This window comes from Heterodontus francisci, chromosome 18, assembly GCF_036365525.1.
Source record: "Heterodontus francisci isolate sHetFra1 chromosome 18, sHetFra1.hap1, whole genome shotgun sequence".
Classification (NCBI taxonomy): domain Eukaryota; kingdom Metazoa; phylum Chordata; class Chondrichthyes; order Heterodontiformes; family Heterodontidae; genus Heterodontus; species Heterodontus francisci.
The window spans coordinates 18,816,928-18,842,222 of record NC_090388.1 but is presented as its reverse complement, the minus strand read 5'-3'; the positions used below and the strand labels follow the sequence as shown (position 1 = coordinate 18,842,222).

Here is a 25,295-nt window from a genome sequence, read left to right as displayed (position 1 = left end):
AAGTCAGCACAGCCTAGTGAAATTGAAACAGCAGCACTCATGGGTCGCTGTCTCAAGGCCTGAGACTACAGTGATGGAATGAGTAACAGAAGGAACAAAAATAAAATATTCAAAAAGTTCAAACATATCACACAGCAGCACTCAGGATCATTACAGCACAGATGGAGGCCCGTCAAGTCCATGCTGGCTCTCTCTACAGCAATCCAATCAGTTCCATTCCCTCGCTCTATTCCCGTAGCCCCGCGTGTTTATTTTACTCAAGTTCCCATCCAATTTCTTTTTGAAATAATTCATCATCTTCCCTTCCACCACTCTTGTAGGCAGTGAGTTCCAGGTCATTATCATATGCTATGTAATATGGTACTACTTCCTTCTTTAGTAATATACAACACTCTCACTCCTTTATGCACCTTATTCCTCTTTTCTAGTTCTATATGCTGGTGCCTGTTCCTTGCCAATTTAGAAACTACATTTCAGAACCAACATACTCACTACTCATTATACATAGCAAACCAAGAGATTTAATTACAAACAGTCCCTAAAGGAGAGAAGGGGAAGGGTTAGTACTTTCAATAGTTTTACAATATATATTCTGCAAGAAGCAAGGCTATAGTACAAATAATTCAATAAAAGGTACCTAACTCAAGGTAATCTAATTCTGAATTTACTATGGGCTCTGAACAACTCATCCTAAGACTATTTTCCATGTTTCATGATCATCTGCCCAGTATGCTATGCGGTTTCTTTTATCTGCTCCAGAAGGGGAGGCGGTGGCGAAGTGGGAATGTCACTACAGTAATAATCTAGAGGCCTCAGCTAATGCTCTGGGGACATGGGTTCGAATCCCACCAGAGCAGATGGTGAAATGTGAATTCAATTGATAAATTTGAAAATAAAAGCTAGTCTAATGGTGATCATGAAACCGTTGTCAATTGTTGTAAAAAGCCATCTGGTTCACTAATGTGCAATAGGAAATGTGCCATCCTTACTTGATCTGGGCTACATGACTCTAGACCCACAGCAATGTGGTTGACTCTTAAATGCCCTAGCAAGCCACTCAGTTGTACAAGGGGAATTAGGGATGGGCAATAATGCTGACCTAGCCAGCAACGCCCACATCTCATGAACAAATAAAAAACATAACATTACTTTACTACTGAATCACTTTTACTTTACTGCTAATTTTGTACTAAACATTGAACAAGAGGGAGCCCTGATTTTACATTGCTGGTTAAAGAGGAAATCAACACAATAGTGAGGAAAGATATTAGCTCCAACGATGTGGAATCTGTATGGGTGGAGCTGAGAAACGCTAAAGGAGCAAAAAAACGTTAGTGGGAGTTGTATACAGACCCCAAACTGTAGTGATGTTGGAAATGTCATTAAACAGGAAATTAGAGACGCATGCGATAAAGAAACATCTAATTATGGGTGACCTTAATCTGCATATAGATTGGGCAAATCAAATTAGTCACAATATCATAGAGGAGGAATTCTTGGAGTGTATAGGGATGGTTTTCTGGACCAATATGTTCAGGAACCAACTAGAGAACAGGCCATCCTAGACTGGGTATTGTGTAATGAGAGGGGAATAATTGACCATCTAGTGGTGCGAGACCCCTTTGGGATGAGCGACCATAATATGATAGAATTCTTCATCAAGATGGAGTGTGATGTCGTTGATTCGAAGACTAGGGTCCTGAATCTTAGTAAAGGAAACTACGAAGGTATGAGGCGTGAGTTGGCAATGACGGATTGGGAAATGTTACTTAAAAGGATGACGGTGGATAGGCAATGATCGTGTCCCCTGATTTAGACTTGAGGGGGACGATCTTCTTGATGGTTGGCCCAAAAGCTCTCTTAATGCCATCATACATTCCTCTAATATTTCCAGTGTCGGAGACCAGCTGAATACGACAGCATAGGTGTTGCCAGTAGTCATTTGCGCAGCGCCTGGCTGTTCTTTGTGCAGGGCTTCTGGCTACTTCAAGTGCTACGGATGTTAACTCGCTGGGGGCTTTCTTGTAGTTCAACAGTGCAATGCGCTTAGCGGCTATGACAGGTTCCAGCTCTTCGGAGTGAGATTGAAACCAGTCTGCTTTCTGCTTCTCACGTTTGCCATAGGTGGTCATTGCGGAGTCATAGATGGCGCCTCTGATGTGGGCCCACTTCGTCTCTGCATCCCCTGCAGGAGCGTTTTGAAGGGCTTTTTCAAGTGAATTTAGAAACTTATGTAACAGCTGTGGATAAGAAATTCTGTTAGTTTTGATGCGCGGGCGGCCCTTCTGCTTGGAGTGATGTAGCTTCTTTGGTTTGAGTCTAACTTTGTTGCACACCAGGGAGAGGTCGGTGTCGCAGTCCACACTGTGGAAGCTGCGTGTGATCTGGACACTGTTTATAAAGGCTTGCCTTGTGACGATGAGGTCCAGCTGTGTGATCTTGGGTGCCTCCATGAAACCTGGTGACAGGGTTTAGCATGAAAGAATGAGTTGGTGATGCAGAGCTTGTGATAGGCACACAACTCCAGCAGTTTCTGTCCATTCTCATTCATCCTTCCAATGCCATAGCGCCCAAGACAGGAGGGCCATGAGTCATGGTCGGCCCCAACCCTGGCGTTAAAGTCCCCCAGCAGGAACAAATGATACGTATTGGGAATGCTACTAATGATATTATGGAGTTCCTCGTAGAACTGGTCTTTAACTTCAGGTGGGGAGCAGAGTGTTGGAGCATTGATGCTGAGTAGGTGTACTGGACCAGAGGCGGTGAGCAGTCGAATGGACTGTATGCGTTCTCAGCCATTTGAAGGTAGCTCTATCACGCTGAACAAAGAGTTTCTGATGGTGAAGCCCACTCCATGCTGTCTTGGTTCTTCAGAATCCCTACCCTGCCAGAAGAAGGTGTAGTCTTGCTCTTTTAGAGATCCGCTCGCAGGGAGGAGTGTCTCCTGAAGTGCTGCAATGTCCACATTGAGATTACTGCACTCGTTGTTAGTGATGGTGGTCTTCCGAGAATCGTTGATTTGTGTAAGTTCTTCCAACAGGCCAGGACACATAGTTCTGACGTTCCAGCTTGCAAAACGATGGACTGCTACCTTCTTTCCTTTTACTATCGTGCCCCCCTCAAGTCTATATCTGGGGGCACGATCACTGACCAACACAAGCAAATGGACCACTGGGTAGAACACTACCTAGAACTGTACTTCAGGGAAAATGTTGTCACTGAGACTGCCCTCAATGCAGCCCAGTCTCTGCTAGTCATGGATGAGCTGGACGAACAGCCAACAAAATCGGAACTCAGTGCTGCCATTGATTCTCTAACTAGTGGAAAAGCCCCTGGCAAGGATGTCATTACCCCTGAAATAATCAAGAGTGCTAAGCCTGCTATACTTTCAGCACTGTATGAACTACTTTGCCTGTGCTGGGACGAGGGAGCAGTACCATAGGACATGCGCGATGCCAATATCATCACCCTCTATAAGAACAAGGGTGACCGCGGTGACTGCAACAACTACCGTGGAATCTCCCTGCTCAGCATAGTGGGGAAAGCCTTCGCTCGAGTCGTTTTAAACAGACTCCAGAAGCTGGCTGGGCGTGTCTACCCTGAAGCACAGTGTGGCTTTCGAGCAGAGAGAACCACCATTGACATGCTGTTCTCCCTTCGCCAGCTACAGGAGAAATGCCGCGAACAACAGATGCCCCTCTACGTTGCTTTCATAGATCTCACCAATGCCTTTGACCTCGTCAGCAGACGTGGTCTCTTCAGACTACGAGCAAAAATCAGATGTCCACCAAAGCTACTAGGTATCATCACCTCATTCCATGACAATATGAAAGGCACAATTCAGCATAGCGGTGCCTCATCAGACTCCTTTCCTATCCTGAATGTCGTGAAAACAGGGCTGTGTTCTCGCACCTACACTATTTGGGATCTTCTTCTCACTGCTGCTCTCACATGCATTCAAGTCTGAAGAAGGAATTTTCCTCCACACAAGATCAGATGGCAAGTTGTTCAACCTTGCCCATCTTAGAGCGAAGACCAAAGTATGGAAGGTCCTCATCAAGGAACTCCTCTCTGCTGACGATGCTGCATTAACATCCCACACTGAAGAGTGTCTGCAGAGACTCATCGACAGGATTGCGGCGCCTGCAACGAATTTGGCCTAACCATCAGCCTCAAGAAAACGAACATCATGGGACAGGACGTCAAAAATGCTCCAACAATCAATATCGGCGACCACGCTCTGGAAGTGGTTCAAGAGTTCACCCAGCTGGGCTCAACTATCACCAGTAACCTGTCTTTCGATGCAGAAATCAACAAGCGCATGGGAAAGGCGTCCGCTGCTATGTCCAGACTGGCCAAGAGAGTGTGGGAAAATGGCACACTGACACGGAACACAAAAGTCCGAGTGTATCAAACCTGTGTCCTCAGTACCTTGCTCTACATCAGCGAGGCCTGGACAACGTATGTCAGCCAAGAGCGATGTCTCAATTCATTCCATCTTCGCTGCCTCCGGAGAATCCTTGGCAACAGGTCGCAGGACAGTATCTCCAACGCAGAAGTCCTCGAGGCGGCCAACATCCCCAGCATAAACACCCTACTGAGCCAGCGGCGCTTGAGATGGCTTGGCCATGTGAGCCACATGGAAGATGGCAGGATCCCCAAGGACGCATTGTACAGCGAGCTAGTCACTGGTATCAGACCCACCGGCCGTTCATGTCTCCGCTTTAAAGACGTCTGCAAACGCTACAAGTCGTGGGAGTCAGTTGCCAGTTATCGCCAGAGCTGGTGGACAGCCATAAAGGCAGGGCTAAAGAGTGGCAAGTCAAAGAGACTTAGCTGTTGGCATGAAAAAAGACAGAAGCGCAAGGAGAGAGCCAACTGTTTAACAGCCCCGACAATCAATTTTATCTGCAGCGTCTGTGGAAGAGTCTGTTACTCTAGAATTGGCCTTTGTAGTCACTCCAGGCACTGCTTCACAAACCACTGACCACCTCCAGGCGCTTACCCATTGCCCTCCTTGTCTCTCGAGAGACAAAGGATAGGCAATGGCAAACATTTAAACAGCGCATGGATAAACTACAACAATTGTTTATTCCTATCTGGCGCAAAAGTAAAACGGGAAAGGTAGCCAAACTACGGCATACAAGGGAAATTAGAGATAGCATTAGATCCAAGGAAGAGGCATATAAATTTGCCAGAAAAAAACAACAGATCTGAGGATTGGGACCAGTTTAGAATTCAGCAAAGGAGGACCAAGGGATTAAGAAGGGGAAAATAGTATACGAGAGCAAGCTGGCGGGGAACATAAAACCTGACCGTAAAAGTTTTTATAAGTATGTGAAGAGAAAAAGATTGGTGAAGACAAATGTAGGTCCTTTTACTGTCAGAAATAGGGGAATTTATTATGAGGAACAAAGAAATGGCTGACCAACTAAATGCATACTTTGGTTCTGTCTTCACAAAGGAGGACACAAATATCATACCAGAAATGTTGGGGAGCACAAGGCTTGGTGAGAGAGAGGAACTGAAGGAAATCAGCATTAGAGAAATGGTGTTGGGGAAATTGATGGATTGAAGGCCGATAAAACCCCAGGGCCTGATGGCATGCATCCCAAGGTACTTAAGGAAGTGGCCCTAGAAATAGTGGATGCATTGGTGGTCATCTTCCAAGATTCTATAGACTCTGGAACAGTTCCTACAGATTGAAGGGTAGCTAATGTATCCTCACTATTTAAAAAGGGAGGTAGAGAGAAAGCAGGGAATTATAGACCAGTCAGCGAAAGGGAAATCATGCTCGACAAATCTACGAGAATTCTTCGAGGATGTAACTTGCAAAATTGATGAGGGGGAGCCAGCGGATGTGGTTTATTTGGACTTTCAGAAGGCTTTCAACAAAGTCCCACGTAAGAGATTGGCATGTAAAATTAAAGCGCATGGGATTGGGGGTAGTGTATTGCGATGGATAGGAAATTGGTTGGCAGACAGGAAACAAAGAGTAGGGATAAGTGGGTCTTTTTCCAAATGGCAGGCAGTGACTAGTGGGGTACCGCAGAGATCAGTGCTAGGACCCCAGCTATTCACAATATATATTAATGGATTTAGTTGAGGGAGCTAAATGTAATATCTCCAAATTTGCAGATGACACAAAACTGGGTGGGACGGTGAGTTGTGAGGAGGATACAGAGAGGCTTCAGGTTGATTTGGACAAGTTGAGCGAGTGGGCTAATTCTTGGCAGACGCAGTATAATGTGGATAACTGTGAGGTCATCCAGTTCGGTCGAAAAAAAGAGGAAGGCAGATTATTATCTGAACGGCTATAAACAGAGAGGGAAATATGCAGGGAGACCTGGGTGTTCTCGTAAACCAGTTGCTGAAGGTAAGCATGCAGGTACAACAGGCAGTAAAAAAAGGCAAATGGTATGTTGGCCTTCATAGCGAGAGAATTCAAATAAAGGAGCAGGGATGTCTTGCTGCAATTATACAGGGCCTTGGTGAGGCCACAACTGGAATATTGTGTGCAGTTTTGGTCTCCTATCTGAGGAAAGATGTTCTTGCTATAGAGGGAGTGCAGCGAAGGTTTACCAGACTGATTCCTGGGATGGCAGGACTGACATATGAGGAGAGATTGAGTTGGTTAGGATTATATTCGCTGGAGTTCAGAAGAGTGAGGGAGGATCTCACAGAAACCGATAAAATTCTAACAGGACTAGACAGCATAGATGCAGGAAGGATGTTCCCAATGGTAGGGGAGTCCAGAACCAGGGGTCATAGTCTAAAGGATACGGGGTAAACCTTTCAGGACTGAGATGAGGAGAAATTTCTTCACCCAGAGAGTGGTGAGCCTGTGGAATTCGCTACCACAGAAATCAGTTGAGGCCAAAAATTTGTATGTTTTCAAGAAGGAGTTAGATATAGCTCTTGGGTTTAAAGGGATCAAAGGGTATGGGGCGAAAGTGGGAACAGATTACTGAGTTGGATGATCAGCCATGATCATAATGAATGGCGGAGCAGGCTAGAAGGGCCGAATGGCCTACTCCTGCTCCTATTTTCTATGTTTACAATGGTGGAAAACTGATGATCAAATAGTAATTTTACATTGATCAATAATGATATGGGTGGGCAAAAAAAAAGGTGGACGAGTCAGATCTCCAGGGAGTCAGATACTACCCAACTAGGAACATAGGACTGGAAAAGACTGCTGTGGTTCATCTAGCCAGCCATGCTAATAAATTACATATCATAGGATACCTTTCATACTCCTCTATCCAAATTTTCACCAGGTACTGAGCCACTTCCTTAACTTCACAGTTCACTCCACACATTCATCAGCCTGTGTGTAGTTAAATCTAAACACTATTTTCAGAAGACATGCGTGTGAAAAGGCTAGATGCACTTCAAAAAGGGCGAGGTACCTAATCAAGACAACATGGAGCTCAAATTTTAGAAATAAGGGGAGATTCAAATAAGTGAAATTTTACAAGCTTGTTCACTGAACTTGGGAAATTGAGAATTGGAGAGCAGCACTAAAAATTGACTCTAGAACAAGAAACAGACTCTTTCGAATATGTTTAGTGCTAGCCCTGGACAAAGTGACTGCAAGGCCAGTACAAATGGGTTTGGTACACCAGAGCAGGGTTTCTGCTACAAACCAGCAAATAACACTGACTGTAAAGCGTATGCATGGGTGCAGAAAAAGGTAGAATATCGCTCAGTTGTGAAGCTTCTTTCATTACCATGTAACTTAGCATTAGTCAATGTTTAAGCTCACATGTAAATTAAGTGCTTTGGACCAAAAAAAGAGTCAGGTGGAATATTTTTACACAAAGTATATTAGTTTGAGAAACAAGTTGTCTGCAAAATGCTGTATAAAATTTTGCAGGAAGGTTATTTATAAAATCATTTATGAATTTGCTACAACTTATAACCAAAAGAATTCTTTCCCACAGCTGAGTGAGAGACGATGGGCTGAATTTTTAAAGCTCGCCGTACTAAACCCTTGAGTGCATATGCCTATAACCACCAGCAAATTATTCATTTTAATTTTGATTTGAACAGTCATAGATAGAGTCATCTACAGCACAGGAGGCAGCCATTCAGCCCATCAAGTCCATACCGGCTCTCTGCAGAGCAATCCACTAAGTCCCACTGGCCCACCCAATCCTCGTAGTCCTGCAAGTTTATTTCCTTCAAGTGCCCATCCAATTTCCTTTGAAGTCACTGTTTGTCTCCGCTTCCACCACCCTTATGGCCAGCGGGTTCCAGGTCATTACCACCTACAGTGTAAAAAGTTCTTCCTCACACTCCCCCTGCATCCCTTGCCCAAAACCTTCAATCTGTGTCCACTAGTCCTTGTACCATCGGTTAATGGGAATAGTTTGTCCTTGTCTAACCTATCAAAGCCTGTCATAACCTTGAACACCTCTATCAAATCTTCCCTCAAACTCCTTCGGACAACCCCAGCTTTTCCAATTTAACCTTGTAACTAAAATCCCCTATCCCTGGAATCATTCTGGTAAATCTCCTCTGCACCCTCTCAAGGACCCTCACATCCTTCCTAAAGTGTGGTGACCAGAACTGTTCCAATTGGAACCAAACCATTGCTTTATAAAGGTTAAGCATAACTTCCCTGCTTTTGTACTCAATGCCTCTATTTATGAAGCCCAACATCCCAAATGCTTTGCAGACCACACTCTCAATATGTCCTGCCACCTTCAAAGATCGATACACATGCACCCCTAGGTCTCTATGTTCCTGAAACCTCTTTGCAACTGCGCCATTAAGTATATATTGCCTCTCCCTATTCCTTCTGCCAAAATGCATCAGCTCACACTTGTCAGTATTAAATTCCATCTGTAACTTGTCTGCCCATTTTACTAGCCTATGTCATGTTGCAGGCAGTTCGTATCATCCTCACTGATTGCTGCACCTCCAAGTTTGGTGTCATTGGCAAAATTTTGAAATTCTACTCGGTATTCCAAGATCCAATTCCTTTATATAGAACAAAAAAAGTGGTCCCAGCACTGACCCTTGGGGAACACCACTGTCTACCATCCTCTGGTCTCAAAAACCCCTTTAACTTACTCAGATTGGACCAACAGTTGCATATCAGTTATGGTCCCAAATGCTCAAAACACTAGTAAAGTTACAGAAGAACTCATGAAGCACACACAATGAAGTAATAACCTTATCTAAATCAGAAATAAATAATGTACCAACAGAAAGATGAGAGCTTTTCTATTCCCTCCCCACATTTTATTCACAGCCCTCATTTTTGTCCAGCACCACCACCCATGTCCTTGCAAAATTGTTATTTTTTAAATCCCCACAATTATATTACTTCAGACATGTTTTCCAAACTATATCTCTCAGCCATACCTTTTGCTCTTCCAACACTAGGTTATAAACTAAGCCCTCCACTCCACCACTGGAAACTAATCTTTCAAACATTACATTTCTGCTCACTGGAAATTCTCTTCCAAAACAATTCTGCCTTACTACCACATAAAACCTCCTAAAGCCTTCTAGAAAATTCATCATTATACATCTTCAATCCAAAATCCTGTCACCTCTTGCTTACTGTCCTGGAGATATTTGTTTACTTGAGCAGTTATACAAATGCAAGTTGTTGTTTGGCCTTGGTATACCCTCTGCCAGTATAAAGATCAAGCCTGATCAGTATAGAGAGATGATGCCACATATTCAGACTTATTTCACTGCAAGAAAAGTCATTTTATTCCATTAAAATACTGCACTGACATTACAAATGTAATAATATATTATAGAGAGGAGTCAGTTTGACATACCAACTAAGAAATAGGAGCTGGAGTAGGCCATCTGGCTGCTCTGCCATTCAACTCCATCTTCCCTCACTGCCCCCATATTCCTTAATTCCCTTAGTACCCAAAAATCTGTTGACCTCAGTGTTCAATATACTCAACGACTGAGCATCCACAGCTCTCTGGGATACAGAATTCCAAGGATTCACAACCCTCTGAGTGGAGAAATTTCTCCTCATCTCAGTCCTAAATGGCCTACACCCTATTATGACACTGCAGAAGCTGCAAAGGAAAAAGCAGCAAAAAAAAATGGACTATACAACAATTACACTGTATTACATGATACCAGTACAATTGTTATTTGTCTATTTGAACTAGATAGGTAGATAGAACAAATTTTTACCTGGGTGCTTAACAGAAACCACCACATATAACCAACTGCTCATAACAAGGTACCTTTTGGACTTGGTGTTCCAACGGACTTGAAATGGTGATTAGTTAATCTTTTTCAAGCAACAGAAATGCACATTGTAAACTGAAACTTGAGTAGGTACTAAAAACAGAGTGTTTGCAAAGAATAAAACCTGAATATCCAGTTTGAATTTGGATGTGAACCCAACCATTCAAGCTTCGGCCTGCTTGTACAAAACTGTCAGCACATTCAAACAGCTTCACACACACAATTTTGCTTTAGGATTTTCAGATTAGAACTGCAATGGCCATCAAAACCTTTACTCCTGAACCATCAGGGGAGCCCAAAATACATCTTAAGAAGGAAAGTTTATATTTCTACCTGCTTTGATATTGTTGTATTTGTGTTAGAGTGTTGTACAGTCCTACTGGAGGTGTGTATTTGTAAACACAGGGTAAAGTAGCATAGTGGTTATGTTACTGGACTAGTAAATGATCTGGAGAAATGGTGACCATGAAACTACCAGACTGTCATAAAAACCTGTCTGGTTCACTAATGTCCTGTAAGGAAGGAAATCTGCCATCCTTTCCTGGACTGGCCTGTATGGCTCAGACCCACAGCAATATGGTTGACTCTTAACTGCCATCTGAAATAGCCTGGCTTCTCAAAGGCAATTAGGGATGGGCAATAAATGCTGTCTTTGCTTGTGATGCTCCTATCCCATGAATAAAAAAAGGTGTTGGTTGAAGACAGTACTGGATTCTGCTTTGATGTGCTGTGTGGTTGAAAAGCCTGCCAACAGTGGTACTGGAGGATCACTGCCACTCTGCAACGAATGAGTCAGTAGCTTCAATAAATTTTACAAAAACAAACTTGCCACATTTTTAAGGCTAGCAGCAGGAAACGTCCAATTCTTCCCAGCTTCCCTCTACCAAGTTTACTTTGGTGCTGCCACCTCCTGCGCAAGACCTGCATATCAAGAACCAACAGCACTAATGGGGCAGAAAAACAAGAGCAGTTCCTGACTCACACTGATTAGGAAGGTCCCAAATTCAAATCAATAGATTATGCTGTGTTAGCTAACCTCAGCAAGGACAGTATAGGGGTAATGTAACTAACTGTTGCTTCTGTGGTATAGCAGAAGAGACAAGATTGGGCGAAGGGTGATTCCAAGGGCATCATGGTACAAAAACAAGCCATTCAGCTGATCAAGTCTGCACTGATGTTTTTCTCCAATTCCATTCCCCTGCTCACTTCCCACACTCTTTGACCTACATCCTGCATCCGTGTATCTACTGAATTCCAATTTAGAAGAATTTATGGACTCTGCTTCAACAGCACTTTGTAGCAGCAGGAGACCAAACCAATCTGTGTGAAGCTTTTATTTGTTAATTGCCATTTAATTCTTCTGCTCTAGACCACTATATAACAACCTTGATTGCAAGTGTTAGGCCAGTACAAGACAGGAGGAGGCTCAGTTGCGATGCCCTTCACAGTTGGATAGTCAATGAAGACCCATCATCAAGGTTCTCACATAAAAACAGACACTTACATGAGGCACTAGAGGGTGACTGCTGCTCATGCAACTACTCCAGTAAGGGAGTCAATGTGTTTAGAAGGGAATGAAAAAAAACTGGAGATTCTTTTTAAAACAGTATCACATTTTCTTGAGCTTTTTCCTTAAACCAGGTTAAATTGCGAAATCATAGATACATTAAAACAGGTTCCACTTTTAATAGTTTACTTTTTTCCAGTTTTACCAAGTTGGGTGTTCTATTTTGTTTCCCCAGGGCAAGCCACCTGTACTGAGGTCTTTGACGATACCACTTCACAGCTTGCTACTGGGAGGTCCGCAGCAGCTGACATCGCCAACTTCTGCTCATATTCCTCCTCCACCTCACAACAGAGCTGCTTGGCAGAGGTTAAGGGGACTCACTGAGATAAATCACAGCCATAAACTGGCACTCTTGGCACAGTACAAAGCAGCAAAGAATATGAAATTTTATTTCAGCACATAATTCCTTTAGAATCATATTTCATCTACAAATAGAGGAACAAAATTAGATTCAAAGACTCTAGTCCCCAGCATGCAGGGTTTTTTTTTTAAATTTTACATTCCAATACCATGACTTGATTTCTGGAGATTGGAAACACTGTGCACAGTACAAAAACTCTTAAAAAGGATGCTTCTAATGTAACAATATGATTTTTTGTGCAATTGATATTTCACTTGTTTCACAAGATAGATAAGAGAATGATGGGGAAGGTAGAGGCATTATAATCACTTATGCATGAAGTTACTACCTGAGTGAGACAAATGCGGCTGTTACCTCATCAGCTTTCTGACCTATCATCTTCAGAATCCAAAATGGTTAGTACTATACAAATAAGCTCAAATAACCTTAATCAGTCAGAGGTCACAGACTGAAGTGAACTGTATAGTTTGCTTACCTTTTGGGGGAAGCACAGTGAGGACTGATTCCAGCTCAGGATTTATCTTGTACAAGATCTACTTAACACTATTTGAAAGGAATTCCAAGTGCTTTGGATTTAGACAGCGCAAATATAGATCAGATACAGAGTTTCACACATTCCAAGTGTGTAAAAGGTACGTTGAAGAATGCAATTCAAACTTGGACTAATACTGGTAATACTTACTCAATAGCACCATGTATCTTCTTGAAACACTGAATTGGAACAAAAGGGAGGAGCAACAGAGAGAAAAATAGTGTGTTTATTTCTGCAATACGTTAGAACCGCGGTGTCGGATATCTGCTACAATTACATTGCTGGGCAGATTCCACAGCACCAACACCTGGTACTGGAAACTATTTGAAAAGTAGCAAATTACAATTTTCATTTTTGGCCACTGAACCTGCTCCCATGTCTGGCAATACATGCCAACAAGAGACAAACCACAATGCAGACCTATAAGGACAGGCTGAGATCTCAGCCCACATCAAACAGCAAGAAAACAAATGGCCAAAAAACACCAATTTACACCGCTGCTCTAATGTTGCTGCCCCTACAGGCATAAACAAAAAAACACTTCAAATAGGACAAAGTACATCTAGATTTAGTAGTGCCAATTAGTTTACCTTCCTAAGTTGCAGGCAAAGTGGTGGCTCTTGCCACTGGAACAGCTTTAAAGCTAAATTTAAACAAAAGACAGCCTTTCTGGATTTATTGATGCATGACCTACGATCACAAAGTTTAAAATTGCTCCATATTTTATGTTGAATTTAATCTTTCTGAAGTGAAAAGCAACTCTGTCACATGAAGTGGTTATTTTTATTTATGTTCTCAACTTACAGGGCAGTATTTACTAAATTAAACTTTTAGTAAATCATCTGTAATTCAATACATTATAGACAGCTGATATTTTAAGTGCTACATTTACTATACCCCTTTATACCTCAGGCTATATAATGAAGATTGACACTGTTATTTCCTATTCCTACCCACACTCAATGCTTAAACTATTTTTCATTTGTTATTGTTAAGAATTTTCAAACCAGGGCACAGACATTTTAAGAATACCAAACATTATTTATATTAATTTATGAAAACATTTTATACAGAAGCACAAAGTAGCTCAAAGTTCTGCTCGACTGAGCCCTGCACGACAGAGTGCTTAACTCGGGAATTTGTTAAATGTGGGAATTCAGTGCTGTGAGGGAGGAGGTGCTGTTCTGATCTTTTACAGAACAAGCAGTGATCTGAGAGAGGGAGCCAGAGACTGCGAGACTTGAGAGCTGAAGCCCAGAGGCATTAATTAGGTGAGCAGGTGAGTGATTGGTAGGTTTTTATTCCCTTTCTAAGCTGGAACAGTGGTTTAAACTGGTACTGGGGAGGTGAAAGCATTGTCTTAAGTTTGTAGCTTAACTAGTTAAATTACTTAATATAACTACAAATTATGAGTAATATTTCTATCCTTGAAATATAATTAGTTAAATAAAACACAATAAAGATGGCTCAGAATCTTGGGTCCCGTAGAGTAAACAAATTAGGCTGCTCTAATGTTTCCATCATGCTGTTGGTGCACCATCATGAATATCAAATGGCAGGACTACATTACAAATATTGAAGTCCTCTGAAGAGTGAATTTATCCAGAATTGAGAGTATTTTCCTACAATGACAGCTGCACCGACCCGGCACGTGGCACACATGGAGAAGACCAGAATGCCAAAAGCAGTGCTGTATGGAGAACCGTGCCTCAGGAAGCAGAATTGAGGTGCTCCGCGAAAACGCTTCAAGAACCAGCTGAAGAAACAACTCTCCTTGGCTGACATCGAACAACGGACGTGGGAGCAGGAGGCTGCTGGCAGGAACAACTGAAGACAGAGTTAGCTAAAGTGGACTGGGAAAATAAGTTAAAAGGTAAGACAGTAGAGAAGCAGTGGCAGATATTTGAGATAATTTATAACTCTCAAAGATATATACGAGGAAGAAAATAAAAGAAAAAAAGAAAAAGGAAAAGAAAAAAGAAAAAAAGGAAGAAAGGACTCTGAAGGATGCACCATCCGTGACTAACTGAAGAAGGGAAGGATGGTATCAAATTGAAAGAAATGGCGTACAATGCTGCAAAGATTAGTGGTGCACCAGAAGATTGCGAAAATTTTAAAAACCAGTAGAGGATGACTAAAAAGAAAAGGGAGAAATTAGTGTATGAGAGTAAACTAGGGAGAAATATAAAAACAGACAGGAAAAGCTTCTACAAAGACATAAAAAGGAAAAGAATAGCTAAAGTAAGTGTTGGTCCCTTAGAGGATGAGGCCGGGGAATTAATAATGGGAAACAAAAAAATGGCAGAGACATTGAGCAAGTATTTTGTATCTGTCTTCACAGTAGGAAACACAAAAAACAAGAACAGCAGAAAATCAAAAGTGAAAGAGGAACTTAAAACAATCACGGTCACTAGAGAAAAGGTACTAGGAAAACAAATGGGACTAAAGGCCAACAAGTCCTTTGGACCTAATAGCCTGCATCCTAAAGTCTTAAAAGAAGTGGCTGCAGAGATAGTGGATGCATTGGTTGTAATCTTCCAAAATTCCCTAGATTCTGGAAAGGTCCCAGCAGATTGGAAAACTGCAAATGCAACAGAAAGTGGAAAACTATAGGCCAGTTAATCTAACATCTGTCAATGGGAAAATGCTAGAATCTATTAAGGAAGGATTAGCAGGGCATTTAGAGTGTCATAATACAATCAAGCAGAGACAACATGGTTACATGGTCTTATTTTTATTTCATTCAAGGGATGTGGGTGTCGCTGGCTAGGACAGCATTTATTGCCCATCCCTAATTGCCCTTGAGAAGGTGGTCATGAGCTGCCTTCTTGAACGGCTGCAGTCCATGTGAGATAGGTGCACCCACAGATGTGTTAGGAAGGGAGTTTCAGGATTTTGACCCAGCAACAGTGAAGGAACAGCGCTATAGTTCCAAGTCAGGATGGTGAGAGACTTGGAGGGAAACTTGCAGGTGGTGGTGTTCCCACACACCTGCTGCCCTTGTCCTTCTAGTTGGTAGAGGTCGCGGGTTTGGAAGGTGCTGTCGAAGGAGCCCTGGTGCGTTGCTGCAGTGCATCTTGTAGATGGTACACACTGCTGCCACTGGCCATTGGTGGTGGAGGGAGTGAATGTTTATGGCTGGGGTGCCAATCAAGCTGGCTGCTTTGTCCTGTATGGTGTCAAGATTCTTGAGTATTGTTGGAGCTTTCCCTTCCAGGCAAGTGGAGAGTATTCCATCACACTCCTGACATATGCCTTGTAAATGGTGGACAGGCTTTGGGCAGTCAGGAGATGTTACTCGCCACAGTATTCCTAGCCTCTGACCTGCTCTGGTAGCCACGGTATTTATACAGCTACTCCAGTTCAGTTTCTGGTCAATGGTAACCTCTAGGATGTTGATAGTGGGAGATTCAGCGATCGTAATGCCATTGAATGTCATGGGGAGATGGTTAGATTCTCTCTTGTTGGAGATGGTCATTACCTGGCACTTGTGTGGCACGAATGTTACTTGCCACTTATCAGCTCAAGCCTAGACATTGTCCAAGTCTTGTTGCATTTCTACACGGACTGCTTCAGTATCTGAGGAGTCACGAATGGTGCTGAACATTGTACAATCATCGGTGAACATCCCCACTTCTGACCTTATAAAAGGAAGACCACTGATGAAGCAGCTGAAGATGGTTGGGCCCAGGACACTACCCAGAGCAACTCCTGCAGTGATGTTCTGGAGCTGAGATGACTGACCGCCAACAACCACAACCATCTTCCTTTGCGCTAGGTATGATTCCACCAGCGGAGAGTTTTCCCTCGATTCCCATTGACTTCAGTTTTGCTCGGGCTCCTTGATGCCATACTCGGTCAAATGCTGCCCTGATGTCAAGGGCAATCACTCTGAACCCACCTCTTGATTTCAGCTCTTCTGTCCATGTTTGAACCAAGGCTGTAATGAGGTCAGGAGCTGGGTGTCTCTGGTGGAACCCAAACTGTGCGTAACTGAGAAAGTTACCGCTAAGCAAGTGCCACTTGATAGCACTGTCGATGACACCTTCCATCACTTTACTGATGATTGAGAGTAGACTGATAGGGCAGTAACTGGCCGGGTTGGACTTGTTCTGCTTTTTATTTACAGGACATACCTCAGCAATTTTCCACATTGCTGGGTAGAAGCCAACTTTATAGCTGTACTGGAACAGCTTGGCTAGGAGCCAAGGGAAATATAGTGTTTAACAAATTTATTAGAGACCTTTGAGAAAGTATCACGCAGTGTGGATAAAGGGAAACCAGTAGATGTAGCGTATTTGGATTTCCAAAAGGCATTCGATAAAAGGTGCCACATCAAAGGTTACTGCACAATACAAGAGCTCATGGTGTTGGGGGTAATATATTAGCATGGATAGAGGATTGGCTAACTAACAAGGAACAGTTGGGATAAATGGGGCATTTTCATGTTGGCTAACTGTAACTAGTGAAGTGCCACAGGGATCAATGTTGGGGCCTCAACTACTTATAATCCATATTAATGTCTTGGATGAAGGGTCAGAGTGTATTGTAGCAAAATTTGTGTACGATCGGTAGGAAAGCAAGTTGTGAGGAGGACACAAAGAGTCTGCAAAGGGAGAGAGATGGGTTAAGTGAGTGGCCAAAAATTTGGCAGATGGAATATAATGTGGGAAAATGTGAGGTTGTCCACTTTGGCAGTAAGAATAGAATAGCAGATTATTTAAATGGAGAGAGAACGCAGAATGCTGCAGTATAAATGGATCTGGGCGTCCTTGTACATGAATCACAAAATGTTAGCATGCAGGCACAGCAAGTAATCAGGAAGGCAAATGGAATGTTGGCATTTATTGCAAGGGGGATGGAGTATAAAAGAAGGGAAGTCTTGCTACAGCTATACAGGACATTGGGGAGACCGCACCTAGAGTACTGCAGACAGTTTTGGTCACCTTATTTAAGGAGGGACATACCTGCATTGGAAGCAGTTCAGAGAAGGTTCACTAGGCTGATTCCTGAGAATATAAGGGTTGTCTTATGAGGAAAGGTTGAGCAGGTTGGGCCTATATTCATTGGAGTTTAGAAAAATGAGAATTGATTTTATTGAAACTTAGAAGATTCTGAAGGGGGTTGACAAGGTAGATGCTGAGATGATGTTTCTCCTCAAGGGGGAATCTAGAACTAGGGGGCACAATTTCAAAATAAAGCGTCTCCCTTTTTAAGACGGTGAAGAGGAGGAATCTCTTCTCTCAAAGCATTGATAATCTTACGAATTCTCTTCCCCAAAGAGCAGTGGAGGCTGGGTCATTGAATATATTCAAGGCTGAATTAGACAGATTTTTCATCTGCAAGTGAGTCAAGGGTTATGGGGGGCAGGCAGGAAAGTGGAGTTAAGGCCCCAATCAGATCATCCATGATCTTATTGAATGGCGGAGCAGGCCCAAGGGACCAAATGGCCTATTCCTGCTCCTATTTCTTATGTTCTTAGAACAGTATGAACTAGAATTTCAGTTCTGATGCATACATCACTGCATTACAATGAAGTTGCAGTTTTTAGTAATGGACAATGCCAGCTTAGTACAAAAGTCCTTTGGGAAGATTTTTCAAAAAAGATTAAATAAAACTACAAAAAACAGCTTTCCATTCCTTTAGAGGAGCTTCATTCTGGGTCACTGCTCAAGCCACAGATAGCATTACTCCAGTATCTTTAAACCATGTCAGTCTCAGTTTACAAATCTCAGATCAATAAACAGCCATCAATCTACTGTCACATGTACCTTGAACACAACATTCTTCTCTTCCTTTCTTGCATTTCTACAATCTAAAATCAACTAATTTTATTATGACCCAGCATGTGTTTATGCACTTCAAAGCTATGTCCATCCCAAGCTATATACAGTTACTCTTTTGTTAGCTTTGTCATTTGTTTGTAATTTTAACATTTACATTTTAAAGCACAAATCAACTTGCTTCTTACAAAAGGCCACCTTAATCTACTTGCAGCCTCATATGGCAGATAGAAGGGATTAAAAACTCATACAGCAGTCTGTTAATTCTGTCCTTTGCTAAACCAAAAGTATTTAGCTGCCTTTAGAGTCCCACAATAGTTCTGTTGGCTCATGACCCACAGGTCTCACATAACAAATCTGGCAAGTTTACTTTGCTGGTTAAGTGAAAACCTGGCAAGTTTTGGTGTTGCTGCTTGCTGCACGAAACCCGCACACCAGGATCTGGCTGCATTAACAAAGGCCTTGTGCAATATAAAAGCCATCTTTGTTATGCAACATGCATAAATGTAGGATGTCAATTTAACTTTGAAAATCAGACTTTTTGGTTTTCCTGTAAGAATTCCACACTGTGGACCACAGACAGACAATCATGCTTCCTTTGACATCTTTTTCCAAGAAAACTTTAAGATTTCACCTCCTATCCTTAAAAATTAGTACATAAGAAGTTTGCATATTCAGTGGCATATTTCTCATGTGCCATGTGGTTTTCCATTTCACTCCTGGAAAACTCACATTCATATCATATGTCACTTAACTCTTATTCAAGCAGTACAGCAGACATACTGACTGCACCAGCTGACCTGGGCCTAGTAAAAACAAACCCCAATAAATCACCAGATGTAAGTAATTGAGCTGTGATCAGATTAATTAATTGAACAGTTTCCGGGGAATTTATTGTGTTACACAACTCTCAAACTTCAAAATGAGTTGAGTTAATTATTCTACATGTTAATTAGAGGTTAGAGACTGTGGTATGTCACTTTCTATAATTAAAGTTTGATTTGGCTGAAATTGGGAATCTTGCTATAAATGAACATATGGTGGTGGTATAGTTTCTGCCTGAATAATGTCTGATTAGCCAGCACTCCATGTTTATCTGGTAACAAACAGTACTAGTTCCCAAGTTTCATTTCATTTTATGAGTCGAAGTCCTTCAAAGTGTAGAATTATTCTGTTTTTCATTAAAGGGACCACGGAATAAAATATTTCATATTATGGCTTACAAATGTGTGTTCCTTCTCCAATAGGAAATGCCACACATGCAGCGTAGGTTGTGCCAAAGTTGCAAATAATGATGCGATTCTGCAAAATACATCTTCAAAACAGGGACACACATAAATTGTCACATTTGCACTAACAAAAAAAGTTATCCCTTCCCAAGCAGTTGAAAACCCTGCCAAGGCTGTCAACTCTCACTATTTAGAGGTGCCAATGTGAAAACTCAGATAGCCAGACGGTGAAGGATAGAATACTGGAGGCTAGTCTTTTTCTCACTTACAAGCTTTTATTTAGAGATATATTTGCACACTGTGCACCTCAAACAAACTAACCCTCTTTCAGCCTGTTCCAATATGTGCACAGGTGAGTCCCCAAATCAATCTTTCATTCATATAGAAAATGGCATACCACCTGAATACAATTAACACCCAATTGATATACAATTAACAACCAAGTACTGCTGACACCATTGAAACTGCAACCTTGCAGAGTCACCAACTGCAGGAAAGGAGGAAAGAACTATAGGAATTTTTTCCCCCATAGCTAACATTAATCTTAAATATTTATGTCAAAACCTGTGCAAGAGCCACATAAAGAGGTGATCGACAGTATGGACATAACAGATAGGTTTAAAAATAATTTAGATCGCCTTAGTTTTTTTGTCATTTACATAAGTTTGAGTGACTATGCATGTGACAGAAGAAAATTGTCAGTTGAAGCCCAAAACCACTGGTTTTATGGTCTGTTACACATTTGAGGTGAAACAATCTTCACCCATCGTTGATTTAATTCAAGCATTGTGTGCAATGTGGTCTTCTTGCATACTCAACCACTGACACCACATTGCTCATCTTAAGGTCAACTTTATAGTCCATTTTCTACATGAATCGCTATTTAACTTACACAATCCTAACTGAAGCATTTTGTATAGAAACAGAAGCAAGCACTCCAGGTGGTAGAAAAGGCACTATGCAGCTGAGCTGTACAGATTCATTAATCGGGTCTCCAAGTTCCAAGGACACAAAAATTTGGCTCAGTGTCCCTGCTGGAAAGTACTCATTTGCAAATCTGGGGGTGGAGGTAAAGGACAGGATTGAGCTTGGCTCCGAAGTCCTGCTCCAGCCTACCAACACTCACGGTCTAGGCTCACACAAGGAATGGTTATTTTAGCGTGGTTTTGGAGGATGCCATGCATTTGATGGAACTATATTCCAAACATCAAACAATACTTTCAGAAGACGATGAAAGGAAACTTTAAAAAAAAAACAAGGTCATCTAATTCCACTCAGACAATGCTGAAAGATATAATTATATGGTATGTGTCAGATGTGGCTTAGTGAGAGAACTTTACTCTCTATCAGAAGTTGTAGATTCAAGTCCCACTCCAGAGACTGGAGAACAAAATATAGGCCGACACTCCTAATGCAGTACTGGGGGAGTGCTATACTGTCAGAGGTGCCATCTTTCGGATGAAAAGTTAAATCTAATCCCCATCTGCTCTCTCAGGTTGACGTAAAGATCCCATAGCACTATTTCAAAGAGCAGCAGGTCATTATCTAATTGCTGTTTGTTGGACCCTGCTGTGAGAAAACTGGCTATTGCAATTCCTACATTACAACAGTGACTACGCTACAAAAAGTACTTCATTGGCTAGAAACTGCTTTGGTATGCCCTGAGGTTGTGAAAGGAGCTATATAAATGCAAGTGTTTCTTTATATCAATGTGACCCATGTTAAAATATTACAACATATAGTAACTTCATTAAGAGCCTTGTTAACAACAGTTCAAGGAGGCCACCTGGAAATTCCCAGTGGGTACTGGAGGATGCCGTGCATTTTTTTTGGTATTCTTTCATGGGATATGGGTGTCACTGGCAAGCCAGATTTTGTTGCCTATCCCTAATTGCCCTTGACAAATGAGTGGCTTGCCAGGTCATTTCAGAGGGCAGTTCAGAGTCAACCATATTGTTGTGGGTCTGGAATCACAGACAGGCCAGACCAGATAAGGATGGCAGATTTCCTTTCCTAAAGGACATTAGTGAACCAGATGGGTTTTTGCACATTTGATGGAACTATACTCCAAATATAAAACAATGCTTTCAGAAGATGATGAAAGGAAATTTTCCAGTTGGCCTCCAGTTTCCCGGCCTGACGGGGGAACAGTTTAAGTGCCTGCACATGAGCACCCAGCAGATGGGATGGGGGGGGGGAGAGGGGGCGGGGGGGAGAGGGGGCAGGGGGGGGTGCACAACTCCCAGCAGGCCTACAGGCCCTCCCTGCCTGCCTGCAGGTGCACTTCACCCCGCACAAACCCAACCCCTTCCTCCTCCCTACTTCTCCCACAGCGGTGGGCTGGCTGGATGCTGAATCTATTTTTTATATAAGGCTTTAAAAAAAAGTTGGTGAGAGGGTGCCTCCATGTTGAAGTGCTCTCTCAGTTACTTATCCTCCACTGCAGCCAGCTGCTCCTCTCAAGCTGGAAGACCCCTGATTGGGCCTCCATCTATGAGAGCCTGCCTGCTGCCCTTAATTGGGCAGGGAACCTATCTCCATGCCAATTAAAGGGGCAGCTCCATGAAAATCCCTGGGGACGGTTTTGAGTTCCAGAAACAGTCCAGACTCCTGTTTCCTGCCCCCAGAGAGAAAATTCAGCCCTTGAATGCTAGTTAGAGATGTCTTATTAAGATTGTACTGTTTTCAACAGCAGCATTAACAGGATTCTTGTCTTTGTAGCAAAATACAGATGCTGTCAACATTGATATTGAATGCAATTCTAAAAAATGGACTGAAGCAGGGAATTGGGTCAACACCTTCTCAATAACAATCAGTGCTAAAATGAATCTTTTGCATTATCAGCAAGATTATGCACAGTAAACACTAAACTGTTTCTGGCTATTTCTAAAGGTTTAAAATGCATCTGGAGTTCAGTTTACAATACTATGGGATTCCTTACCTTTTTTGTTTCTTCTACTTCGAGTGTTTGTTGGGAACTAAAAAATTGGTTCCTGCAGGTATTGGATGGAGTAATGGACAGACAAATGGGTTCTGCAGCAGCAATGCTCCGATGTTTCCATGTAACCAGGATTACTACAGAGAATCGGAGTTCCAATAGATATGCACACCTCTCCTTTCCTCCCCTATACCTTTGATTCTGACCATAGAGACTACTATTTGGCTCATATATAACAATTCCCCAGTCAGATATGACTTTTTATCATATTCATACTGTTACTGTTGTAAAGGCAGTGTGAAAAATCCAGTATGAAGTTACTGAAATCAAACTATTCTGCCCACGTCACTTCCGGTAAAATCATCAAAGTTAGTGGTCAAGTAGTGCAGCATTGCTATATCGGCTTCAGAGTCATACACCATCAGCAAATGGACATAGTACACACAAATGCTGTATTAAAAGCCTTGATACTAACATATTTAGGTTTAAGCTTGTGAGTCCAGCTCAAACACTATCCCAGTATTTATACTTCCCTTATCCTGGTGGTAGTAATTCACCCAGTCTAAGTTCATGGATGCCTATCTCACAAAATCAATTGTTCAAACAACAGGCAGTGTAAAAGCTACCAAAGTTTTCCAATAATGCTAGTCCAACTCATAATACTTGCATTTATATCACATTTCACACGATGTATTACTTTTGCAGTACTGTGGCTGTTATGTAGGCAAGTACAGCAACCATTCTGTACCAGCTACTTCTACAGACTAGTAGCATGATTGATCAGTTAATGTGTTTCTGGTTGTAGGAGTCAGGATACCAGAAAACTGCTCTTTTCCGAATAATGCACAGATTCATTTTGTCGCCTGAACAACCAAAACGGGTGGTTGATACCACTGTTTTAACATTTCATCCAAAGGGCAGCACCTCCAACAATGCAGCACCACTGGGGACTACACTAGATTGTGGGCTTAGTTTATTAATTTAACTATGGTATGTATAATTTTCATTTCCACAATCTTCTGACCCAGAGGCAACAATGCCAGCAATGGCGCCAAGCTGACACATTCCTGGAATAACAGATCACGCCATAAGTGTAAAGTGCATTGATCTGTTTTTTTCTGAACTGTCCAGCTTCCATGGAAATTCAGGACACCATCGCATGATGGTATTCTAAATTTCAAACAAAGCGAGAAAACCCAATATAAAAATTGGAACTTACAGTGAAAGGAGGGTAATGTTTGAGGCGACAATTCCAAAGCTCGGTACTGCAGTTAATTCATTGTGGGTTATTTTTCTGAAAGTCACAAAATGTAAAACAGTTATAAATGAATAGTAAATTGATCATCAGAATCTTACAACTTAAATCAGATTTATCTCAAACAGGAAAAAATGTAACTTACACTTCACGTAGGCTATGAAGATTGTTAAATAAGCTGCCATTGATAGAAGTAATTCGATTGTGGCTCAAATCCCTGTAAAATGAGACACATAATACATATTAATGTGCAACGTCATTTCAATGTATGTAATTTACAACAAAATAATAGAATAATCAGATAAAACCACCTACACAACCTACAATGTTGGGGTCATGGGAAAATTAGAGATAAATCTGTACGCACATTTTATGCTGAGTTTTTAAACAAGTTAAAATTGTAAATAAGCCACTAAGTTTTAAACTACAAAAAGTAGCTCCCTGATAGCACAGTAGGTAAATGTACTTAGTGGTAGGGTTCTGAGATATACAAACCAAGAAGGTCACAGGTTTAATTCTTGTTCTTCTAAACTACGCCAGCAGTGGTGGAACTACAATTGTACTCCATGCCCCCAAGCTTGAACAGAGAGCAATAGGACCAGGTTTCCTGCTCTGCTTTCTCATGACTAGAACTGATTCAGTAAGCCATCGGGAAGTTATGGTTTATAAATAATCAAGGTGAAAACAGGATCAACTGTGACATCCTTTGGGGCAAAATAGTGTGCCAAATAGTGGCTGTCCAGGCTAACTTGAATGATTATTTTGACAATATGTCAGAGCTGCTGGGGCCAAAGTAACTGTACCCCAATATGTATGAAGAACTGCCTCGAAGAATATGGAGATAAAGATTTTTTTTTAAAAACATAACCTAGTTGCTTCACATACTTCGAATTATGTGGTGTGAGATATTTACACTGTGCTGAATCTCAAACATTTAAAATTACATTTTCCAGCCAATTAGGGATAAGTGTTCAAACTGTTACCATACTTTCGGACAGGATCTGAACAACTAATCAAAAAGTGTAAAATACTGCACCATGCTTGATCTGATTAAAGGATTGATCAGCAAACCTCTAAGCATTAGAAGCACGCTGGAGGGAAAGCAAAGGAAGGAGAAGAAAAACAAAATACAAAACATTTTTTTTTAAAACAACTCTCAAATTTCTCAAACATACAAGTGAAAGTCTGGATATACATCACTGAAACACAAGAATACTGATTTAGCAAGTTTACAATATTGTACAATATAAAAGTATACACAGGAGTCAAAGGCTGAAAGTTTCTGCCTAAACTTATACTGCATGCTGTTCACAGGAAAGAATTAGGTTTTTGGTTTAATATTTGGTTAAAAGAACCCATTATAAAAAATGTTACTCTAGTTGAAATCAGTTGTT

The 25,295-nt window shown here is 41.7% G+C and overlaps 1 protein-coding gene across 2 annotated transcripts in view; it reads right to left on the bottom strand.

The window, feature by feature from the left end:
• Window positions 1–25,295, bottom strand: part of LOC137379805 (leucine-rich repeats and immunoglobulin-like domains protein 3) — a 78,251-nt gene that overhangs the window by 37,457 nt on the left and 15,499 nt on the right. For both annotated transcript variants that reach the window (XM_068051182.1, XM_068051183.1), the window contains exons 2-3: window positions 24,047–24,118; window positions 23,866–23,940 (exon numbers count right to left, since the gene is read on the bottom strand). In XM_068051182.1, coding sequence (XP_067907283.1) covers window positions 23,866–23,940; window positions 24,047–24,118 — 147 coding nt within the window. The remainder of the gene's footprint in view (window positions 1–23,865; window positions 23,941–24,046; window positions 24,119–25,295) is intronic.